The 22,496-nt window shown below is 39.0% G+C and overlaps 2 protein-coding genes across 2 annotated transcripts; both read left to right on the forward strand.

Moving 5' to 3' along the window:
• The first annotated feature begins 1,210 nt into the window (after nucleotides 1-1,210).
• Nucleotides 1,211-10,152, forward strand: emc7.S (ER membrane protein complex subunit 7 S homeolog). The gene is made up of 5 exons (XM_018233411.2): nucleotides 1,211-1,477; nucleotides 3,533-3,652; nucleotides 4,553-4,691; nucleotides 5,756-5,836; nucleotides 7,974-10,152. Exons 1-5 carry the CDS (start codon nucleotides 1,251-1,253, stop codon nucleotides 8,121-8,123), a joined length of 717 nt encoding a protein of 238 aa, XP_018088900.1. The 5' UTR covers nucleotides 1,211-1,250; the 3' UTR covers nucleotides 8,124-10,152.
• Nucleotides 10,153-12,165: 2,013 nt separating this feature from the next.
• On the forward strand, nucleotides 12,166-17,217 carry fgl1l.S (fibrinogen-like protein 1-like protein S homeolog). Its single transcript, XM_018233412.2, has 3 exons — nucleotides 12,166-12,387; nucleotides 13,384-13,554; nucleotides 16,306-17,217. Exons 2-3 carry the CDS (start codon nucleotides 13,410-13,412, stop codon nucleotides 16,998-17,000), a joined length of 840 nt encoding a protein of 279 aa, XP_018088901.2. The 5' UTR covers nucleotides 12,166-12,387; nucleotides 13,384-13,409; the 3' UTR covers nucleotides 17,001-17,217.
• The last annotated feature ends 5,279 nt before the right edge of the window (nucleotides 17,218-22,496 follow it).

Raw genomic sequence — 22,496 nt, forward strand, 5'->3', positions numbered from 1 at the left:
ATTTGTGCAGCAGGAGTCAGTTAGCATTAGAAACTGTAACTGACAGGCTTAGATCGGACAGTCAGGTTTAGAAACTTCAACTAACAATTACTTACAAAAAGAAACCTCGCTGCAAAAAACGATCAACACGACCTATACTTAACTTTTAATGTACATTCATATTTTAAAAAGTAGTTTTTTAGTGTCAGTATCACGAGAACCACAAAGGTCATAAATACAATTGGCTCACTTTGGGACTAGGGTTGCCACCTGGCCGGTATTTTACCGGCCTGGGTGGTAAAAATGATGGTTGATCCCAATGCATACCTGCCAACATTTTGGAAGTAAAAAGAGGGACAAAAATTTTTTTGCAAGTAGAACAGATTTTTTTGACCACGCCCTTTCTGTGGCCACACCCCCTACTTACCAGTTCATTTTACAAAATTTGGCAGGTTATGAAAGTTTGAAAATATTTCTCCTTATCTAAACTGTTTTTTTGTGTCTCAAAATTGTTACAAAGTATCTAATTTGCACCTGTTAGTTGTTCTGGGCTCTCTGCTAAAAGCCAATTAAGTGAGAAACATTGTTTCTTTTTCTGGCTGTTCAGTGCAGAGAAAATAGGGACTTTCCAATACAAATGAGGGACTGCAGGTTGAGCTGTCTAAAAAGGGACTGTCCCTCCGAAAAAGGGACAGTTGGGAGGTATGTGTTGCCAACTGGCCGGTATTTTACCGGCCTGGCCGGTAAAAATGATGGTTGATCCGAATGTTATTTATAGGGAAAAAAAGCTAAATATATAGGAAGGACGGTATTTTTTTCCAGAAAAGGTGGCAACCCTAGAGGTATGGAAAAGGTGGCAACCCTACTCTTGACTGATCAAACGGCAGAGTTAAAACTTAATAAAATAAATGTTGGCTGATTTTATAAAATGCAAAATTTTTGGGGGGGGAGGGTCAGATATCAGAAATACGATAACCAAGTGGTTAACTAGTACGGAAAATACAAACAGAGCGCTTGTCTGAGCTGCTCTCTACTGTAAGGGATTGTAATAAATTGTATACGCTACAAAGGTGTCTTTAAAGTATATAATCTGGTTGAAATTAAATAGGTTCATTTTGGAACGCATTTGCGTTCCAATTTCATAAACCCAGACATCTCGGTAATTTCTTCCGTTTATGCTCCGCAGCGATTCGCCGAGAGATACGTGGCGGAAGTGCTATACCGGAAGTTCTAGAGCGGAAGTGTTGCTGTTTCAGTGTCCTACCTCTGTCATGCCGGCCGCAGCTCCTGGTGTCTCTGTTCAATGGCGCAGCCTTTCTCTCTGGCTGTTCGCATTGCTTCAGATTTGCTTCTCGGATCTGGACGTGTTGAGTCCAGGCTCTGGCGGCGATAAGTTCAAGGTGGAGGGCAGGGCTGTGGTTCCCGGGGTGAGGCCGCAGGACTGGGCGAGCAGTGCCCGGGTGTTAGTGGATGGCGAAGAACACGTCGGCTTTCTACGGTAACAATGGGAAAATGACTGGGATATTTAAAAGCGGCCTCCACCCACAATCGGGCTTTTTACAGAATGAAATAATTCTAATCTTTATTTTAGCCTTATCGGTTATTTTAGTTTCATATGTAGGTGTCCTTGCACTGAAACCAGTGTTTGCTTAATCCTTCCTTCTGAAACAACGTCCTAAAGGTCTTTACTCCGTCCGGTTTAGTCTACAGTTTTTTTAAATTAAAAAATATACTTTATTCTATATATTTTTAAAAAAAAATGATAATCTTAACATTGGAGCATTATTTAAATATACATTATTCTAGACACAATAAAGCTGTGGCGGCTAGTGAGTATTGCTTTCCATAACTGTTACATCTACAAATAACTTTATTATATAAATATAATATATATATATATATATATATATATATATATATATATATATTTATTGTATTAATGTGTATAGGATGGATGCTTAGAATTGCTCTGTTTTTCACTATACATTTTTTTCCCAGTGGAGATTCCCTTTATATGGGTTTAACTTGTGGTATGATTTAGAAAGTGATGTTCCGAGACCATTTGCAATTGGTTTTAATTTTATATTATTTGTGGATTTTGATTTATTTAGCTTTTTATTGCTGTGTGCTCGCTCCTAGTTTGCAGGAATTGTCAAGCCACCTAGAGTTCTAGGGTTAATTGAAAGATAAGTAATAGTAGCAATAAATGCAATTATATGGGTCGAATTTCGAGGTGATGGGAGGTTTTTTTTTAAAAAAAATATTATTTTATTATATTATTATTTTTAGGTGAATAGGCTGTATTCGATCGTTCGATTCGAATTTGGATCTTATTACATCAAATTCGAATCAAAGAATTTTCCAAAAAAAAACTTAGATTTCTCAAAGTTGACCGAATGACTGCAAAACAGCAATTCGGCAGGTTTTAGATGGCGAATAGTCGAAGTCGAATTTTTAAAGACAGTTCATGGTAAAATTCGATATTCAAATTTTTTTTGAAATTCGATTCGAATTTGGACTATTCCCTAGTCAAAGTGCACTATTATAATATTATATTAATACTAACATAAATTCTAATTTTCACTTCGACCCCTGATAATTCTGTCCCTAAATGTGTAGCTTTACAGAGAATTTGGGGTCAATGAACCCGATTTGAAAGATGGATAGAGTCAGAACGAAATATAACATACTAAAAGTTGAGTTAAACATGAAGCACGCCTTTAAGTAGACTGATAATTAGTGATGGGCAAATCTGTGGCATTTCATTTAGCCGCAAAATTTGCGAAATGGCGAAAAAATTGCCTAATAATAAAACCTAACTAAATAAGTTGCTAGACATGTTGTACATGATGTTTTGTGCTTCTGTACCAGCCCACGGCAACCACAGCCCTTTAGCAGTAAAGATCTGTGTCTCCAAAGATGCCCCAGTAGCTCCCCATCTTCTTTTCTGCTGATTCATTGCACATGCTCTGTGCTGCTGTCACTTACTGAGCTTAGGGACCCACTCACAATATACAGTACATATAGAATAGAAATGTCACAATATAAGGCTGATTAGTAATTAATACACATAATTACTACATGGCAGCACAGACACCAGTGCAATTAGCATCAGGATTTAATAATCAGCAAACCTGTAGCATCAGCTTATATTACAGCCAGGGAAGCTCATTTTCTGCTGGATAATTAGTGACGAGCCCTAAGCTTAGCTTCTCAACAGCCAATCAGAGCCCACTGAGCATGTGAGTGTCACAGACACTTTCCAAGATGGTGACCCCCTGTGACAAGTTTGAAGTCCTGGATCATTGCTGCTATTGACAAGCTGAAACTTTAGGCTGGTGCCACAAGTTTAGTATGTAAAATATGACCGTTTTATCTCTAGTAATATTTACGTTTTAGTCCGCAGTGGCCCAAATTTCTATAGCAAAGCATGGCAAACCCTGTTTTTATGCACCATGCTTGTGTTGACAGACTGCTTCCAATCAAGACTAAAGCAAGAGAATGTTGTGGTTCTATTGGGATCGGTTGGCTAATTTATGTTTTTTATTCAAAGGACTGATGGCAGTTTTGTTGTTCACGATGTACCTTCTGGCTCATATGTGGTAGAAGTTCTTTCTCCAGCTCATCGTTTTGAGCCTGTTAGAGTGGACATCACATCCAAGGGAAAAATGAGGTAAGTAATTGTTGTCTCTATCATCAGGCCAGGTAAGATGCATGCTCTGGGACCCTTCAGCCTTCGCTCACTAGCACACGCTATGACCCTGATGAAATTAAAATAATAAAAAATTGATATTTGTACCATTTATATGAGATGCCAACCCACAGCCTTTCAGCTGTTCTTGAACTCCCAGGTTCCAGTACTACAGCCTCCCTATATAACATATGTAGGCCAGGCTAACAGCTGCCCTCAGGATCGTTCTATGTGAACAGTGTAGCACAACTGGTTGATTTAAAACATCAATGAACAGTCTGTATAGACTATTAAAGGAACAGTTCAGTGTAAAAATAGAAACTGGGTAAATAGAAAGGCTGTGCGACATACAAAAATGTAGCGTATCAAGACTGGAGGGACTGGATTTGTAACATAATAGCCAGAACACTACTTCCTGCTTTTCAGCTCTCCAACTCTGAGTTAGTCAGTGACTTTAAGGGGGGCCACATGGGACATAACTGTTCAGTGAGTTTGCAATTGATCCTCAGCCTTCAGCTCAGATTTAAAAGCAACAGTTATGACTCATGTTCCTCCCTTGCAAGTCACTGATTGGTTAACCGATCAGTGGGAAGCAAGAGAGCTGCAAAGCAGGAAGTAGTGTTCTGGCTATTATGTTAGACATCCAGTCACTCCAGCCTTTATAGATTACATTTTTGGCTAACTAACTATATTAGAAACATTTTTTATTTTGCACATACTATATATTTACCCAGTTTTTATTTTTATACTGAACAGTTCCTTTAATGTATCGGTTAACCAATGTCACTACTCAATAAAAAATATTGTCTCTTTCTAAATCTGCCTGTTTGTTTTCGATTATTGGTTTCTTGAATGTCTCCCTCTCTTTCTCCGTGCCTTTAGGGCCAGATACGTTAATCACATCAAAACCTCAGAAGTTGTCCGGCTGCCTTACCCTCTCCAAATGAAATCTTTCGGTCCTCCGTCTTATTTTATTAAGAGGGAGACCTGGGGTTGGACTGATTTTCTAATGAACCCAATGGTAAGCGCTCTAATAATTCTGTCTATTGTATGATTGTTTAGCAGATACATAGTTCATTCATCAATAATTAGGGATGCACCGAATCCACTTTTTTGGATTCGGCCGAACCCCCGAATCCTTCGTGAAAGATTTGGCCGAATACCGAACCGAACCCTAATTTGCATATGCAAATTAGGGGTGGGAAGGGGAAAACATTTTTTACTTCCGTGTTTTCTGACAAAAAGTCATGCGATTTCCCTCCCGCCCCTAATTTGCATATGCAAATTAGGATTCGGTTCGGCTGGGCAGAAGGATTCGGCCGAATCCGAATCCTGCTGAAAAAGGCCGAATCCCGAACCGAATCCTGGATTCGGTGCATCCCTATCAATAATATTCTAGACAGAGTAGAAATAGCAATACAGCTGTTGTTGTTGTGCCACTTTGGATATTTGTGTGACCTGGCAGTCCTCATTACTGGTTTGTACTGTTACTAAGGGCAGATTCATTTATGGTTGAAGTGAAAATTTTAAAAATTTTTTGGTCAAAATTCTCAAATTAGAATTTTGAATTATCCAGACTCGATTCGAGTTCTAATTCGAATTTCAAGATTTATCATACTCTGGCCCTTTAAGAACTCAAATTCTACTATTACTGTAGAAAATCAATGGGAGAGGTCCAAGGATCAATTTGGTGATGTTTGCAGCTTTCCTAACAATCAAGTTTTTTTTTTTTTAATTCGATTTGAGATTTTCTAATTTGATTAGAGCTTTCAGGTCTATTAAATTCGTCTGAGAAAATTGGATATTATTAATAAATTTCGATTTATGGGAGTTTTAAAAAAACTCACATGAATTCGAAATTTGAACCTTGATAAATGTGCCTCTAAATGTAAGAGGGATTTTTCTGTAGAAAATTGTGTCTTCATCTGATCCATTAGATACCATTTAAATCAACACAGTAAAAAAGTATTGATCCCACATTTGGTGCTTGTGGTATACAGTGAGATTGCTTTTAATTCTTTATTTTTCCCCATGCCCCTCTCCCACAAAAAAGTATCTGTTCTAAAATGATTGTAATTTTCACAGGTAATGATGATGGTTTTACCACTGTTAATCTTTGTTCTGCTGCCCAAAGTTGTGAACACCAGTGACCCTGAAATGAGAAGGGTAAGTAAAGATCTTGTTGCAGAGCTAATGGTTAATTCACACATTGCTCTTAAAGGATCCCTTTAATTTAACATTTTTAAGTAAAAAATATTCATGAGGATACTAACGGTACTTGGTATTTATTACCATTACACAGTATCATTTAGAAAGACTCTTGCAGATTTAAAGGACAAGGAAAGCCAATATGTTGGGCAAAGGTCCAGTGAAGTTTATTTCCCCTGGCTGGTATTCCTTTTAATAAAATAATCACCGGCCTTGGAAAATAGTACGGCAGCACAATGCCACCATGATTCTAACCTTTGCCAGGCATCTCCTGGCAACCTTAAAGGGATTATGTCATGATTTTTATGGTGTTGTTTTTATTTCTCAATTATACTGTTTACAATGCATATAATTCACTCCATGATTTCTTTCCTAACCCAAAAAGGGTATTTTTTTTAGTTGCAATATTGGTGTGTAGGCAGCCATCTCGGGTGCTACAAGGAGCATCCGTCTGCGGAAAAATCAAATTAAATCTCTAATTTTATCTGCACCACCCCTCCTCTTCATTAATGAATTTGCCTTTCCTTGTCCTTTTAGAAAACAAATATCAATTTTAACCATGAACCGGATCCATTTTGGATTTAACCTTTTGGCTGTCACCTTTTGGGAGTCTTGAATTCTAAATTGTTGGCAGTTAAAGGAATTTAATGTCCCTGGTAGAGTGTAGGTTTGAAAATTCATGTCACTAAATTATTTGTAATGTGCAAGGATAACAAATAAAAAAAACAAACAAATACAAAAAGTATTGTAGAAGTGATACCTATATTGGCTAACAATAAAAATACATTGCAAGCTTTTGGAGCACCAAGGCCCCTTCGACAGGCAAAATACAGTATTTTGCCTGACGAAGGGGCCTTGGTGCTCCGAAAGCTTGCAATGTATTTTTATTGTTAGCCAATATAGGTATCACTTCTACAATACTTTTTGTATTTGTTTGTTTTTTTATTTGTTATTTTTGCTACTGGCTAACACGGTCCCACAGTTTTTGTAATGTGCAAGGCAAACTCTTGCTTGGCTTCTTTTCTGATTGGCTGTTGCTCATTCAGCCTTTCCCATTTTGGTATGAACATGGTTATTTTACATACACTCCCTTATTTATCTGCTTTATATTTTGACACTTGTTTGTACATGTTTATATTATAGATATAATACTATGCAGTATGTCTATTAGGGTGTATCCTTATAGAAACAACAGCAAGGGAATGAAGTAACTACTTGGTAGAGCACCAGCATAAAGCATGCCTTAGTGCAAAACTGCAATATCAATACAGTCATTTAGATTTTAATTTTTAGGGTGAGGCTTCTGGTTTAGCATCACAAGACCTGACACTGCCCTGAAAGGGTTAAATTGACTTTATAATGGCAGCTGTTGTGTGGATGACTGTCCTAAGTCCTGTAGAAATTCTCGGAGTACTGCACTGTAATTGCACACTCACTTATCTGCTTAGTGTCAGCTCTGGGCATCTCACTGCCTTCATATAATCACAATTCTTCTTGTGTCCTGCTTAGTGTTTCTTCCTGTAAAAAATGTTTCTAATATAGTTAGTTAACCAAAAATGTAATGTATAAAGGCTGGAGTGACTGGATGTGTAACATAATAGCCAGAACACTACTTCCTGCTTTTCAGCTCTATAACTCTGAGTTAGTCAGCGACTTTAAGGGGGCCCACATGGGACATAACTGTTCATCGAGTTTGCAATTGATCATTAGCTCAGATTCAAAAGCAACAGTTATGACCCATGTGCCCCCCCCTCAAGTCTCTGATTGGTTACTGCCTGTTAACCAATCAGTGGAAACCAGGAGAGCTACAAATCAGGAAGTAGAATTCTGGCTATTATGTTACACATCCAGTCACTCCAGCCTTTATACATTACATTTTTGGCTAACTGACTATATTAGATACATTTTTTATTTTGCACAGTCTTATCTATTTACCCAGTTTTCCTTTTTATACTGGACAACAGAATGCTACAGAAACATTTTTTTTGAGGCAAGCAGTCTCTGGTATAAATGAGGAATCCAGTGTTTGTATGAATGTTTGTGTGTCATATAGACAGATGACTCCAATTTTGCATGATCTTTTTTTTTTCTCTAGGAAATGGAGCAATCTATGAATATGCTCAACACCAACCCAGAACTGCCTGACGTTTCAGAATTCATGACCAGACTTTTCACCTCAAAATCATCAAGCAAGTCCAGTGGGAGTGGGAAAGCTGGAAAGAGTGGTGTTGGGAAGAGGAGGTAGTTGCCTGCCCACAGGTTGCTCTCAGTCAGTCATACCCAATGCAAACGTGATCTTGCTAATGGGAATAAATAATGGCCTTTAGTCTAGTGGCTTCCACCCAACTAGTACATTGTGGTCTTCATGAAATCCTGGGGTAGTTTTTATATTTATTAATCTTCCTCCCTGTGCACCTCCATTTTTGTTATTCTCAGTTTGGGGTCCTTCAATAAAGGCTTACTTCACCCATAACATGGTTTTAAGATGTAGATCTTCTGCCTGTCATACATAGCCAGCCTCAGCCATTCACATTCTTTTCATTATTATTGTTACATCACCCCATCTGTCACTTGGGAATAAGCAGGTCTCTCTACAGTAAATATATCTTTGATTAGTATTTGTCTAAACACAGCCCTGGGTTGTTCACTTTCCTTTTGCCGGGATCTTATTTGCTTTGTGTTTGCTGTTGCATTTCACCTGCTTCTACTTGATGTTTTTAAACTAACATCATTCTAACTTGATGCTTAAACATGTGTTCCAGTCATAAAACAGCTGTACTGTAAATACTGTAGTTGAATGTGATGACAGTTGCACTGGCCAGTAAGTATCCTCCTCCAATTTGTTATTGGCTTAAGGTTACTTGGGTGTTGTACTTTACAATTCCTAGCTGGCTCTGACATGGACTTCTTTTCCAATATAAACATCGCAAAATGCTGCAAGACTTTGGGATGAAATTAAGCTGTAGGGCTGGGGAAACACTGGAACATGGAAAAAATTCTAATTTTAAGTGTGTTTAAAGCTGCCACCTATTCTTTAATGACAAGCTAAAGAGAAGTCAGGTTATCACAATTGATGGTTTTAAATGAAATTCCACAGTTGGAAGAGCTCTCATTTAGGCGCTACATTAAATTAAAGTAATTGGTGTTTACTGTATGTAATAAAAGGCATTGTTTCCCCAGTAGCAGTAACCCATAGCAACCAATCAGCAGGTAGAATTTATCGGTCTCCTGTTTAAAAGCAAGCATCTTGGTTGCTATGGGATACTGCCCTTGGGCAAAGGTAGTGCCTTTTATTACATATGGGGTTTGTCTGATATCTAATGAATCTACACTGCAAATCACATTGTGTTGTATTTATAGTTATGTACATATTTCTCCATGTGTCACTTTATGTTCACTGCTGTGTTGCTTTCATTTACTGGTTAGTTTCTGTACTGCTGTGTGATGTTCAGCCCAACAGCAGAAATCTTTGCAGGCATTTTCACTAATTTGCTAAAACCTGTGCCCCAAGGTTAATAAGCTGTATAGTCACAAATGCCATATTTCATGGAGGTGTTGAGCGCTTGGCATAGGTGCGTGAGTAGCGAAGACCTTTGGGATTAGTTTTGCACAGAGATTATCCTGGAGGTTGTGAACATGAGAAATCACTGCCTAATCATCTATTCAGCCGTAGTTCATATAGTGCACAGCTATTCATCCCAAATGTCACCTAGCTGACCTCCAAACAGGGTTTCCAAAATTTTCCAGAACTAATCAAAAGCATTCACCACAAATATTATCCTAGTGGATATTTAGGCTGGGCCTCCTAAAGGCACCAATCCTAAGCTTTGGGAACCACTAGTTTTAGTAAGTTGGCTACACCAGGAACCTAAATCATTTCTGTGTCAGGTTCCACTTCACTGTGTTCCAAAACCATCTACAGAAATAGAGGGGCAAGTTAGATGGACATGATAGAGCGTAGCATATCTATCATACCCATGTCACAAATGGTTTCTTGCTGTATTATGTTGCAATTTGCAATGTTCTGGGTCCCATCCAGATACAAAATGTTCACAGAGGTAATAGTCTTACTGCTTAGTTAAGAGCCATTCTGAGGGTGCGTGTGTTACTGAATGTTGCTTGTGATTGGCTGAGTAGCCCAGAGCTGCATCAGAGGGTTATTACTGTCCCATTCTTTGTGTGTTAGTCTGTGTGAGTGTGTGGTTCTTGAAAAACAATGCTAAACTGTTTGTTGTAAATGGATGTTAAATTAATTAAAGTAAAATCTTAGTAAATTACTCAGTCTCATTATTTCCTGGAAAACATTGATATCTAAGTTTTTTTTGTTTAATGTTCAGATTTACTATTGTGTTAATTTTCTCAGCTGCCTATTGATTTAATCTTTATCATATATTTATGTCAAGACACTAATTGCATGTGAAACAAAAAGGTTTTACCAAAACAAATTTGCAACATTTCGAGGCTCCCGTCTCTTTCTCACGCATCATTATCGCTAATGACATCATATATATAATACATATAACATAATATTTTGCCAATACAGATTACATGGCTCAATCCATACATTATGTATCTTGCACCAATATAAAGACAAAAATCGGTCAGACAGAAATTCTGTACTTCTATGGTGTATCACACTATTTCCCAACGTCACCCCTATAAGTTCTAATACAAATTTTCTTTAAATAATTTTTCTTTAAAGGAGAAGGAAAGTCTGTTAGCACAAATGTTAGGCACCCCCAAGTGATTGTATTGACTTACCTGAAACCCCGGGCCGGTGCTCCTATCAGCAGAAAACTGCACCGGCCCTGGGTTTTGCTAGCAAGCACCACGGATCTTCTTTCAGCTTCTTCGATCTTCAAATTTCCTGGGGCAGACGCATGCGCAGTCGAACGAATCATAGAATTCACGGTGCACACAAGCAAACCATACATGTTAGGTCACGAGCTAATTCACAGACAGAGTTGTGTCTTTTGCTTCCACACTTCTTCCTGTTACAGTTAGAGCTGCAGTATTTCTGGTCAGGTGATCTCTGAGACAGCACACAGACCATCACAAAATGGTGTTTCAAGGCAAGAGATGTAAAAGGGCAATTTTTACTTAAATATATGTTCCAGTTTGGTAAGATTCTTTAATATGTCATTCAATTTGATATTGGTAAGATTCTTTAATATGTCATTCAATTTGATATAAACTATCTGTTGCTTAAGTATTCATTTTGGGGGAATAGTTTTCCTTTAAGCATGGGGTATTTTGGTTGGTTCCCTTTTGCAAATTTTAAAGTTTCAATAATGGATGTGCCTCAGGTTAAATGTATTGGCCTGGCCCTCTAAACTACGGGTTTCCTGCCTTTTATGAATATGGATGCAGGAAGAGTCGGTGTAGGGCCATTGTAATTAGCTTCTCGGAAGTAACAAGCCGGTTTAAATAACAACCTTTGCACAATCCGGTGTTTGGCCCTTGTCACTAATTACAAGATGACAAATTAAAGCAAACAAGAAAGCAAAGTCTAGGAACAGATTAGAGGGATTGAGCAAGAAAAGCAAGACAGAAGTTGACTGGCAGCATCAGATACTAAATTGATATGTTACCTTCTCATATACAGTAAACACAGGGGCAAACACTAATGGGTAAATTTACTAAGCGGCGAAAATTCGCCAGTGACGGCTAGGCAGCCATCACAACAGTTCGGCAGGCGAAAATTCGCTCAGACACCGCTAATTTACTAAAATGCTGATTATTAAATTCTGATGCTAGTTGCACTGGTTTCTGTGCTGCCATGTAGTAATTATCTGTATTAATTACTAATCAGCCTTATATTGTGACATTTCTTTTCTATGTTTACTGTATATTGTGAGTGGGCCCTAAGCTCAGTAAGTGACAGCAGTAAAGAGCATGTGCAGTGAATCAGCAGAAAAGAAGATGGGGAGCTACGGGGGCATCTTTGGAGACACAGATATTTACTGCTAAAGGGCTGTGGTTGCCTTGGGCTGGTACAGAAGCCCAAAACATAATGTAAAACATTTCTAGCTACTTCTTTAGTTAAGATTTAGTTCTCCTTTAAACACCATGACAAAGATGTACATTGTTATCTATTACAATACCCATAAGGAGGAGTTTAATTTGTATTGTTAGGCAGTGTCCTGGGCCTCAAATTCAAGGGATTTAAACGAGAAACTTTATGGCAAAGGTATGTAAAGGCCTGAATGGTTCTATTTATAGCACTGAGAGCAATTAACGTGCTGTATTAAAATAAAGGCATTATCAGTAGCTATGTGTAAGGCTAAAGTTCACTGAATTAAAATAATGATCAGAATGAGCTGCTCTTCTGATATCAGTGGCAGACAAAGTCCATCAGTCCAACACTCTCTGCTGTGTGTTTGCCCTGCATATAAATATATTTGTTATATTGTTCACACCGTATTGACTTGTGTGAAGCTTTAGCCTCCGCAGCCTCCCGCAAACAACACTGTTGTACTACTCTCTGAACTGATCTAGAACTTACTAAGGTAAGTACTGCCACTGGTCTGTACCTTCAGAAACAGCGACAAGCCTTAGGCAAGGCTGATAGGGAATTTAGCAATGGTTAACAGGGTATATAGCACGGATGTTCTACTTGATGAACAACAAATGTACCTGAATATTGTTCAAATAAAGCTATAATACAGCTGTCTGTCAGTTAAATGAATGGAGTGATGTTGGAAAATGTATACTTCAGTCTGTCTGGTATAGTATTCTTAAAGGGATACTGTCATGGGAAAAAATGTTTTTTTTCAAAACGCATCAGTTAATAGTGCTGCTCCAACCGAATTCTGCACTGAAATCCATTTCTCAAAAGAGCAAACTGTTTTTTTATGTTTCATTTTGAAATCTGACATGGGGCTAGACATATTGTCAGTTTCCCAGCTGCCTCAAGTCATGTGACATGGTAAACTTCAGTCACTCTTTACTGCTATACTGGAAGTTGCAGTGATATCACCCCCCTCCCTTTCACCCCCAGCAGCCTATCAACAGAACAATGGGAAGGCAACCAGATAGCCGTTCCCTAACACAAGATAACAGCTGCCTGGTAGATCTAAGAACATCACTCAGTAGTAAAAAATCCAGGTCCCACTGAGACACATTCAGTTACATTGAGTAGGAGAAACAACAGCCTGCCAGAAAGCAGTTCCATCCTAAAGTGCTGGCTCTTTCTGAAAGCACATGACCAGGAAAAATGACCTGAGATGCACCTACACACCAATATTACAACTAAAAAAATACACTTGCTGGTTCAGGAATGACATTTTATATTGTAACAGTATAATTTAGAAATAAAAAATACATCATAAAAATCATGACAGAATCCCTTTAAAGACAAACATAGTGCTTCAAATTCCCTTCTCATCGTTCAGAAAAATGGGAAACACTCTGCCTATGGTGGACGCTGGTGGTGAATAGACGGCTCTACTCAAACCATAGATCAACATTATAATTTATGTTTTTTTACACCTCTTTTAATCTAGGTTTTCTGTACAGGAACATTCTCAACATGAGGTGGATTTGGAGTAAAGTAGTAGCCTATATGCATCTGCTTGGCTGTGTGCTGGGATCCTATTCCTGTGAATCAGTGTTTTGGGCTAATAACCATCTCCTGCCTGGAAATACTGACAGCATAATGAATGGAAAAGAGACAGGTTAGATGTCTAATCATTTGCATGTCAGCAGGTAGTTCGATTAAGGTTGCACTTGCACTTTCCTGAATTTTCTGGGTGTGTCCGGGGTTCATGCTGGAAACATATATTCAGAACTATCCATCTGATATCCTGGAAGAATCTAATTTGGATTTTAATTGTAAGATGGCAAGTTATAGAACGGGTGAGGGCAGAATTGTACCGTGACAGCAGTACATTATATAGTGAATAAAGTACCCCCTCTTGTAAAATATAAGGATATTATAAGTTACCGAGGAGTTTCATGACCATATAAAAACACGAGGCCGAAGGCCGAGTGTTTTTATACAGGTCATGGAACTCCGAGGTAACTTATAATATCCTCATATTTTACAACTGGGGGTACTTTATTTATTATAATACACAAATGTTAGTGAGTCATGTGATAGAAATTACATCACTACTCACCGTTTATAACTAATGACATCACTACTCACCGTTTATAAGGATATAATTTACAAGATATTCATGGCTTTTGTGTATTATAACTGGATATTAGACGTGGTTATTAACAGGCCAAAAAGGCTTATAATTATCCCTGTGCTGCTTCATCTCTTCCCCCTCTTATTTTGTACTTTTGTTTTGCTTTGATTCCCCCTTCACTTGAAAATTAATGGAAATTGTATGTACAGAGTTGGGGAATTCACAAAAATTCACAGGTATGGAATCAGTTATCCAGAATGCTCGGGGGCTGGGTTTTTCCGGATAAGGGGTCTTTCTGTAATTTGCATCTCCATGTCTTAATCTACTTAAAAATCATGTAAACATTAATCAAACTCAGTAGGATTGTTTTGCCTCCAATAAGGATTAAATATATTTTAGTTGGGATCAAATACACGGTACTGGAGTTTTTTTTTTTTGTATTACAAAGCAAAAGGAAATCCCTATGGGAGGTGTAATTTCTGTAATTCTGAGCTTTCTGGATAATGGGTTTCCAGATAACTGATCCCACTCCTGTATAACTGTCCAGTATACATAAAACACATAAATATATAGTCCTGGAATCAAGGGAGCACACTGATCGCTTCCCAAATCTGAATCAACTCCATATTTAATGAATCATTTAATTCCAAAATAAATATATTCCAAATATAATGATAATAGTACAGTTCTATTTTTTTGGCATCTATTATGACAAATCTTCTATGGACATTTCAACTGCAACTATGTGGGAGTCATCTTGTTCATCGTAACTTTCCATTATCCCAATCCCATACAGAAAGCCTGTCCTGACTTCTGTTCCACTTCCATTTCTTCAGCTTCTCTTTCCTCTTTTCTCCCATGTACTCCACTGCTTTATATTGTGCTCACTTCATTTCCTATCCATTCTTTCTTCTGATCTCTTCAGCTGCCTTCTGTTCATTAGTGATGGACGAAAAATGTCTCCATTGTTTTGCCGCTGGCACATTTGTTAGCGAAATCACAGCTACAATTTGCCGTGACTAGTTTTGATGTGCGCCAAAAAAAAAAAAAAAAAACAACTGCGCACACGTAAAAAATGATGCGCAACAAAATCAAAGCACGCGGAAAACCAGTTTTGGGAATTTTTCGCTGTTTCACAAATTTCTCCAGAAATTCAAACAGAAAACTGATCAAAAAACTCCACACACATAAAAAATGATGTGCGACAAAATCGAATTCGTGAATTTTTCGACGTATCGCAAATTTCTCAGGAAATTCACAAATTATTTGGCAAAGCAATATGCAGCAGATTCGCGCATCACTACTGTTCTTCCAATATCTAATATTTTATTAGCGCCTCGTCACATTTTCCCCATATTCTCCACCAACTTCCAGGGTCGTATTTATATATAGGGGTGCCTATTTTTTTCATTTTTTTTTTAAACCCACCCCACTTTCCGCCACAGATTTCTATAGGAAATCCGATGACGGAGCTCAGGGGAAGGGGGGCGAGGAAGAAAGTGGAAGTGAAGTCAGCGCACAACGTGGGGGCGTGTTTAGGTCTGATGCCTAGGGCAGCATCGGACCTAAATACAGCCCTGCCAACTTCTATGTACTTCTTTCCTTTACTCCTATTCTTCTTCCCTGTTCAGCTGCATTCCTGCCTTCATTGAAATCCTTTCTCATCTGCCACAGATTTATCAACCCCCATCAATTCTATCAAGTTTTTCCTCTGTCTTCTCTTCTGCTCTCTTCTTTGCTTCTTTAAATTTTTCTCTGATGTCAGTTAGCTACTAGACCCATTTGCAATTGCTATTTGCTCTGTAGTCTCCTTTATATTTCACCACTCACCTATGAGTAAGTGCCCACCTTTGGCACGAAACGCGTTAGGCTAAAGCATGTCCTAATAAAGATTTCTCATTTTTATATACTACTTGGGTTCCGTTTTCACTAAACAGTAAGTCTCTCCCGATTTTTGTTTTCGATTTATCCTACTATTTGCTCTGTAGTCTCCTTTATATTTCACTATTCACTTCTGACATATTTTTCTCATTCTGTTTTACTCTTATTTCTCCTCTGATATACTGCACCATTTGCTTCTGCCTTCTCCTATTGTTTTCCTTCTCAATCACTGTTTGTTTGTTTGTTTTTTAATCTCCTCATTACTTTCAAAAACAATAATGTCCTTAGCCCTGCCATTTCCCTGTTTAAAAAAATACATGCTAAATTTCTTTCTAAAAGTCTTTTAACAGTACATTAGCTGAAATAACCTATCCAAAAATGTATTTGAAATGTTCTATGTTATTCTTTCAGTTTTTTCTAGAGACTGCTCAGAAATTTTGTATAAGTCCCAAGGCATTGCAACGGATGGTCTATATGTGATACAACCAGCAGATGTTCCAATTGTTGTTATTTGTATTATGCAAGACAAAGGATGGACAGTTATCCAGCACATCACTGCAAATAGCAGTTTGGACTTTGATCGTGGCTGGGAAGACTATAAATTTGGCTTTGGTAGTGTCCTTGGAGACCATTGGCTGGGCAATGAATACATGCATCAGTTAACCCAGCCTCCAGGCCTTCAGAAATTGGGCATCAGACTTGTAACTATGGAAGGGGAGATAAAGTTGGGTGTGTATGATCCAGTCCTTATTGAATCTGAGGATTCTCAGTACCGACTGCGTTTAGGATTGTTCCATGGTTCTGCCACAGATGCTCTTACACGTGACACTGAAGCATATGTCCATGATAACCAGAAATTTACCACTCGGGACCGAGACAATGACAACTATATTCATAACTGTGCCAAGTTAGAGCACGAGGGCATAGCAGGTGGTGGGTGGTGGTATGATGCCTGTGCCGGGGCAAACCTTAACCGTAGGAATATTATTTACTGGCAAAAGGACTGTACTAAGGACAAACTTTGCAAATATGCCACCATGATGTTGCAATCTAACTGGAATAAGGGATATGGGAAAAGAGAGAACTGCCACAAGGATGAATTATAGAAAATGGTTGGATCTTTGCTGATTTGGCCTCCCACATAGTGAGCCAAATAGGACTCTCAGGGCTTTGGTTGGATCATGTGTAGCCAGCACAATCATCATTGGGCTACATAAACAGTATGGTCAAAGCTGATCTGGAAGTCAAAATGTTTTGGTTTGCTACATGGGCTAATCAGCAGCCAACAACATTAGCTGAAATAAAAACTTGAGATTCTATCCATTTATGCTTCTGCAAAGACATTTTATTTCATATTAAAAGGATCATTTAAATAGAACATCCTGCAGCTCAATGGCTTGTCCCTTTGTCCCACTAGAGTAGAACAATCTTCTATACAGAGTTTTAATTTCAGTCTTAAGTATACAAAATCTATAGCTTAAGTTTGATCTGGGTAAAAAGGGTTCAATCGCGGAGGTATGGGAAAAGGAAAGGGTGGCACTTGTGGGTCTATTATCGGAGGTTGTGGTTTCCGTGTAAATGATGGGTATTTTTGGACAACGGGGTATTGGTGGTCTTGGTAATTGTGGTCTAAGGGTAAGGTCACACTGAACGTTTCGGGGAGATTTAGTCGCCTGGCGAACACCTTCCCTCACTCTTGCGCTGGCTAAAATGAAAAATCTCCGGCGCTAAACACACGTGGCAATTCGTTTTCCGAAGCCGCCCGAAGCCACATGTGTTTAGCGCAGGCGATTTTTCATTTTATTTTAGTCTACGAGTTGGAAGTATACCTGGAAAGAAAGTAGCCCATATAATGAGTATTCACTGCAAGTTCTCATGTTATCTTGTGTTAGGGAGCTGCTATCTCGTTACCTTCCCATTGTTCAGTTGTTAGGCTGCTGGGAGAAAGGGAGGGGGGTGATATCACTCCAACTTGCAGTGCAGCAATAAAGAGTGACTGAAATTTATCAGAGCACAAGTCACATGGCTGGGGGCAGACGGGAAACTAACAATTTATTTAGCCCCATGTCAGATTTCAAAATTAAATCTAAAAAAATCTGTTTGCTTTATTTGAAAAAAGATTTCAGTGCACTATAAACTGATGCATTTTGAAAAAAACATTTGTAGATCCAGGCAAATGCCAGAGGGACTGCTCTTTGGGATTGTGGGGGGCTGATTGGGCCATTTCAGAATAAAACAATTGGGACACAGAGACTTGTGTGGTCCCCCAGTTACTCCATACTGGTCCCAGTATATAATTACTACAGAATTAAATGTTTGGTGCTAATAAATAAAAGCCTTGGCTACCTACTATTGACTGTAGAGATTTTCAAGGTTCCTCATATGGATTGTAATTAACTTTCCCTTGTCTGAGTTTTGTTTTGTTGCACTGTTCCTCTTGCTTGCAGCTCGTTGCTCGTTGCCTGCACCCACTGAGATCAAATCTCACCATAGGGCAAACAGTAGACATGGGGTGACATAGCCCACAAGGTCTGGGCCCACAAGGCTTTCTACTGGTGCCTCATAGATCAGTCTGACACTGCTTGTGATTTTGGTGTTACCAAGCTTCCTTGATATATTTTTTTGCTGGGATTTCACACACTGTGTGCCAAATCCAAGAAAATTCAAAAGATATTTAGCTCCAGCCAATCAAATTTGAGTCCTCCCCTACAGAACCCTTCACTAACTATGTAAAACACTGCCAAATGCAGGCAGGTATGTTGCTCCATTTTAAATCTGGACTATTACCTGTGGATATTCTGCAGAGTGCAGGACTTCAACTGCTAATAAACAGGCAGTTTGTGTTATAATGAATCCTTATTGAGAGCAAAACCAGCTTATTCGATTTATGTAATGTTTACATGATTTCCTAGTAGACTTGAAGATCCAAATTATGGAAAGATCCATTATCTGGAACATCTGCACATGTAATTACTTTACTCTGCCTTGTATGCCATATTTTATCACAATTCTGTCTTCCCAGATGTTTCCACAAGAGGACAGCAATAAGCCAGCAATGAATTCCCATAGTCGAGTTTAATGAGTTTTTTTTATTGGAAGTAGCACATAATTGCTGCCAATCACGCAAGCACAAGGAATGCTCATTTCACTAAAGGCTTCTGTGCAGTATGGCTATTGCTGCTCTTGGTGGCGCATCTGAACCAATAGGTCGAGCTACATTTTCTTAATTTTATTATGTGGAAATAGATTTGTGTTTATTAAAATATCATTTTTTATGTTGCCCTTTCGAAATGCATTTTCCACAGATTTATTTTAATCCTTTCAGGCTCCTTACCCCTAGACATCAGCCTGTTTCCGGATATCATGCCATCTTTATTACCTATCCAATAATAGCTGGGTGTTTATGTCTCTCATATTACTGTTATTATTATGTGGCCTTTGCTAGACCGTGTGTTGGTATCCACTTTTATTCTGCTCTTCTTTCTGTACAGCCTAGTGGACAAATAGTGGAGAAGAAAGGGAAAAACAGAAGTAATGTGTCAATAGATGGCTGGGGGGCCTTTTAACCCAATCATGAAGTTCCCTGCCACTGTAAATATATCAGGAGTGTTGCCAAAAAGCCCCAGAGGCACAAGATGACAATCGTGTTGCCTGTTATTTCCTATAAGAGCATATGCCAACCCTAATACTTTTGGTGCTCTGTAGACTGTCGGGTCCCAATTTTTGGGCTGCTGCACCTTAAAAGAATTTAATTTGCTTCTCCCTGCTGCTCAAGAATTCACAGTTCCTTTGGGGAGGGAGTGTTCCCCAAATGGCCCAGAGTTAATGAGACCTGTGTTTGTCCATAGTTTATACAGCAAAATGGGAGGAGCACATGGCTCATCTCCTTTGGTCTCCACTAAGGATGCATCTAGGGTTGCCACCTTTTTTGGAAAAAAATACCGTCTTTCCTATATATTTATCCTTTTTCCCTATTAATAACATTGGGATGAGCCATCGTTTTTACCGGCCAGGCCGGTACCGGCCTGGTGGCAACCCTAGATGCACCGGATCCAGGATTCGGTTCAGGATTCGGCCTTTTTCAGCAGCTGAACCGAATCCAAATCCTAATTTGCATATGTAAATTAGTGGTGGGAAGGGAAATCCCGTGACTTTTGTCACAAAAGAAGATTTTTTCCCACTTTTTCCTTTCCTGCCCCTAATTTGCATATGCAAATTAGGATTCGTATTCGGTTCGGTATTTGGCCGAATCGTTCACCAAGGATTCAGGGATTTGGCCGAATCCCAAATATTGGATTCGGTGCATCCTTAGTCTCCACCTAGAACTATGGTTGGATATGCTAAGAGCCTTAAACATAAGCCCACAGTATCAAGCTTTGGATCCTTAGGAGACCAGCAACATTCTAGAAATTGGAGAGCAAAACCCCAAAGGGCAGTGCATTGCAGTTCTTTCATAGCACACCTATTACAGTTGTGAGTTAGACAGGCCAGCTTAGCAAGAGCAGCACCCACTCCACTGAGTGGAAGTAGTATGGAGTTAGAACAACCAGATGGCACAGTGACATAAAATGGATTGGGTATTTCTTTTCCACTGAAGGAGATCCCTCCTGTAGTGTTGCAAGTAGCCAGAAACTATGATAGGTGACCTGGCCTACAAGAACCGTGGGAGGTGTCTAACAGCACCAGGGGCAGTTAAACAGACCCATAAAGTCTATGTACTTATAGAATCTAATTTACTTTAAGGGATCCTAGGAATGGGGGTGTGATCAAGGCCAGCTTTTTGTGTGAATTGGGGCAACACAGTACATGGCTGGGTGCAAATAGGACAAAATCGTGTCCCAGCATTTAAAAAGTACCTGAATGGGATGTCTGTTGTCACATTTGCCTCTAGGTGGAATCAATTTTCAAAGTATAAAAATAAATCAAAATAGGGCTCCAAGGTGTATGAAACCATGAGCAGAAGGGCCTTGTGGTCAGATGTGCATGGTCACCCTCCATGACTGTGTCTACGTGAGCTGCCAACTGAATCCTTACAACAACAATACAACTGTGTTTTGATAGTATGTTTTATTCATTATGCATTTTAATACAATGTATATTTGGCAACATTACATTAACATAATGGCCCCCATTTATTATCAGTGGCAACATCGTGCACAAATGCACAGAATGGGCAGTATTGCCTGCTATACTGCTTGGCTGCACTGGGACACGTGGCACAACTTCCATCTCATGTTGCATCATGCCTAAGTCAGAAGGTCAGACCTGAGATTGTAGAAAAAATACTTTTTTGAGAATAGGAATCATCACTGTTTCTATGGCAAGGGGTGGGGGCTAAGGTAAAATTCTGCATGATGGCTCTACTGGACAAAGGAAAAGAGACTGTAAGACGTGCCTGGAGAACCGCTTCTTCTCTTACCTCCCGGCGCGTCTCTCTGCGATCTTGGGTGCGCATTTCTGGGTTTGACTTCTCTTGACCCTGCCGTTCATTGGCGCCAAAGCATCTTTAAAAGGCTCCTCCACCATTTTGAATATGCCCAAGCTGGTTCCAGTATTTCTGTTCCTGCCTAAGCATTTGTTTGTAATCTGAATTCCTGGCTTTTGACTCCCGTCTGAATTTTTGACTCCGATTATTGCCGCCGCCTTGAACCTCTTGCCTAATTCTCGACTACGTCTCCTCTTCATCCTTGGCGGTACCTCGTTTATGGACATGTTGTTGTCACGAACTCTTCCTTGTGTTTTCCGCAGCAGAAAGCCCATGGCCCCAAAAGGGCGTCGGTGAATGCCGGAATCTGCAGGGTTACCCTGTGCACTGTGAGTGTACCCACCGCCAAGCAAGGTTCCCGACAACGAGATTGCTACAGTCAGGGTTGGAATCAGAGGCCTTATTTTAAATATGACATTTCCTATCATTGAGAAATAAAACAATTATATAAAATAAGGGTTGGGTTTTAACAGTTTACTTTCTGACCTCCGTTTTCAAGAAACGTAAATTCACTCATTTTAAAGGAAGTTTGGCATTAGTAATAATGCAACATAAGAACTAATAACCTTCACACTGGGACATAAGGCCACATAGGCCAAAGGTCAAATACCTCAATTTAAAGACACTCATAAACATCTTAAAAACTTTTAAACAAAATAGAAAGAAATATCCGGTTTCACATGGTCTGTAGATAAATACAGATCATAAAAATCCAACAAACTGCCGTGAAGCTCACTGATACCTCTCCAAACCCAGATCCGGTTTCATCTTGCAGAAAGGTTTGTGATTTCCCATACTGAATAGCTGCCCATACATTTTTGGTAAAAGTTCAATGTATGTAACATTTATCTGCATTTCAAAGAGTTTTTAGAAGTTTAACATCACAGTCAAGAGCTGTATACTGACAACACAAGAAGGACCTTCAAATATTTTTTGTCAGATTGAGGATGAATCTCGATGTTCTTCTTTGGACCATTCTTTTCTTTTTTATTATAGTTCTTATGCAGAGTGCTCTTTATTATAACATGGGTATAGTTTGCACTGACCCAGTAACCCTTAGCAACAAATTGACAGGTAGCATGTAGTGGTCTTGTGCATTTTGGATAATGAAAACTGC

Source organism: Xenopus laevis, chromosome 8S (genome assembly GCF_017654675.1).
Source record: "Xenopus laevis strain J_2021 chromosome 8S, Xenopus_laevis_v10.1, whole genome shotgun sequence".
NCBI lineage: Eukaryota > Metazoa > Chordata > Amphibia > Anura > Pipidae > Xenopus > Xenopus laevis.

Excerpts from the sequence above, each read along its gene's own strand:
- fgl1l.S (XM_018233412.2), top strand. The coding sequence starts at position 13,410 with ATGAGGTGGATTTGGAGTAAAGTAGTAGCCTATATGCATCTGCTTGGC. Across the intron at positions 13,555-16,305 it reads AATGAATGGAAAAGAGACAG|TTTTTTCTAGAGACTGCTCA; the intron begins GTTAGATGTCTA and ends TTATTCTTTCAG.
- emc7.S (XM_018233411.2), top strand. The coding sequence starts at position 1,251 with ATGCCGGCCGCAGCTCCTGGTGTCTCTGTTCAATGGCGCAGCCTTTCT. Across the intron at positions 4,692-5,755 it reads ATTTTCTAATGAACCCAATG|GTAATGATGATGGTTTTACC; the intron begins GTAAGCGCTCTA and ends TAATTTTCACAG. Across the intron at positions 5,837-7,973 it reads GTGACCCTGAAATGAGAAGG|GAAATGGAGCAATCTATGAA; the intron begins GTAAGTAAAGAT and ends TTTTTTCTCTAG.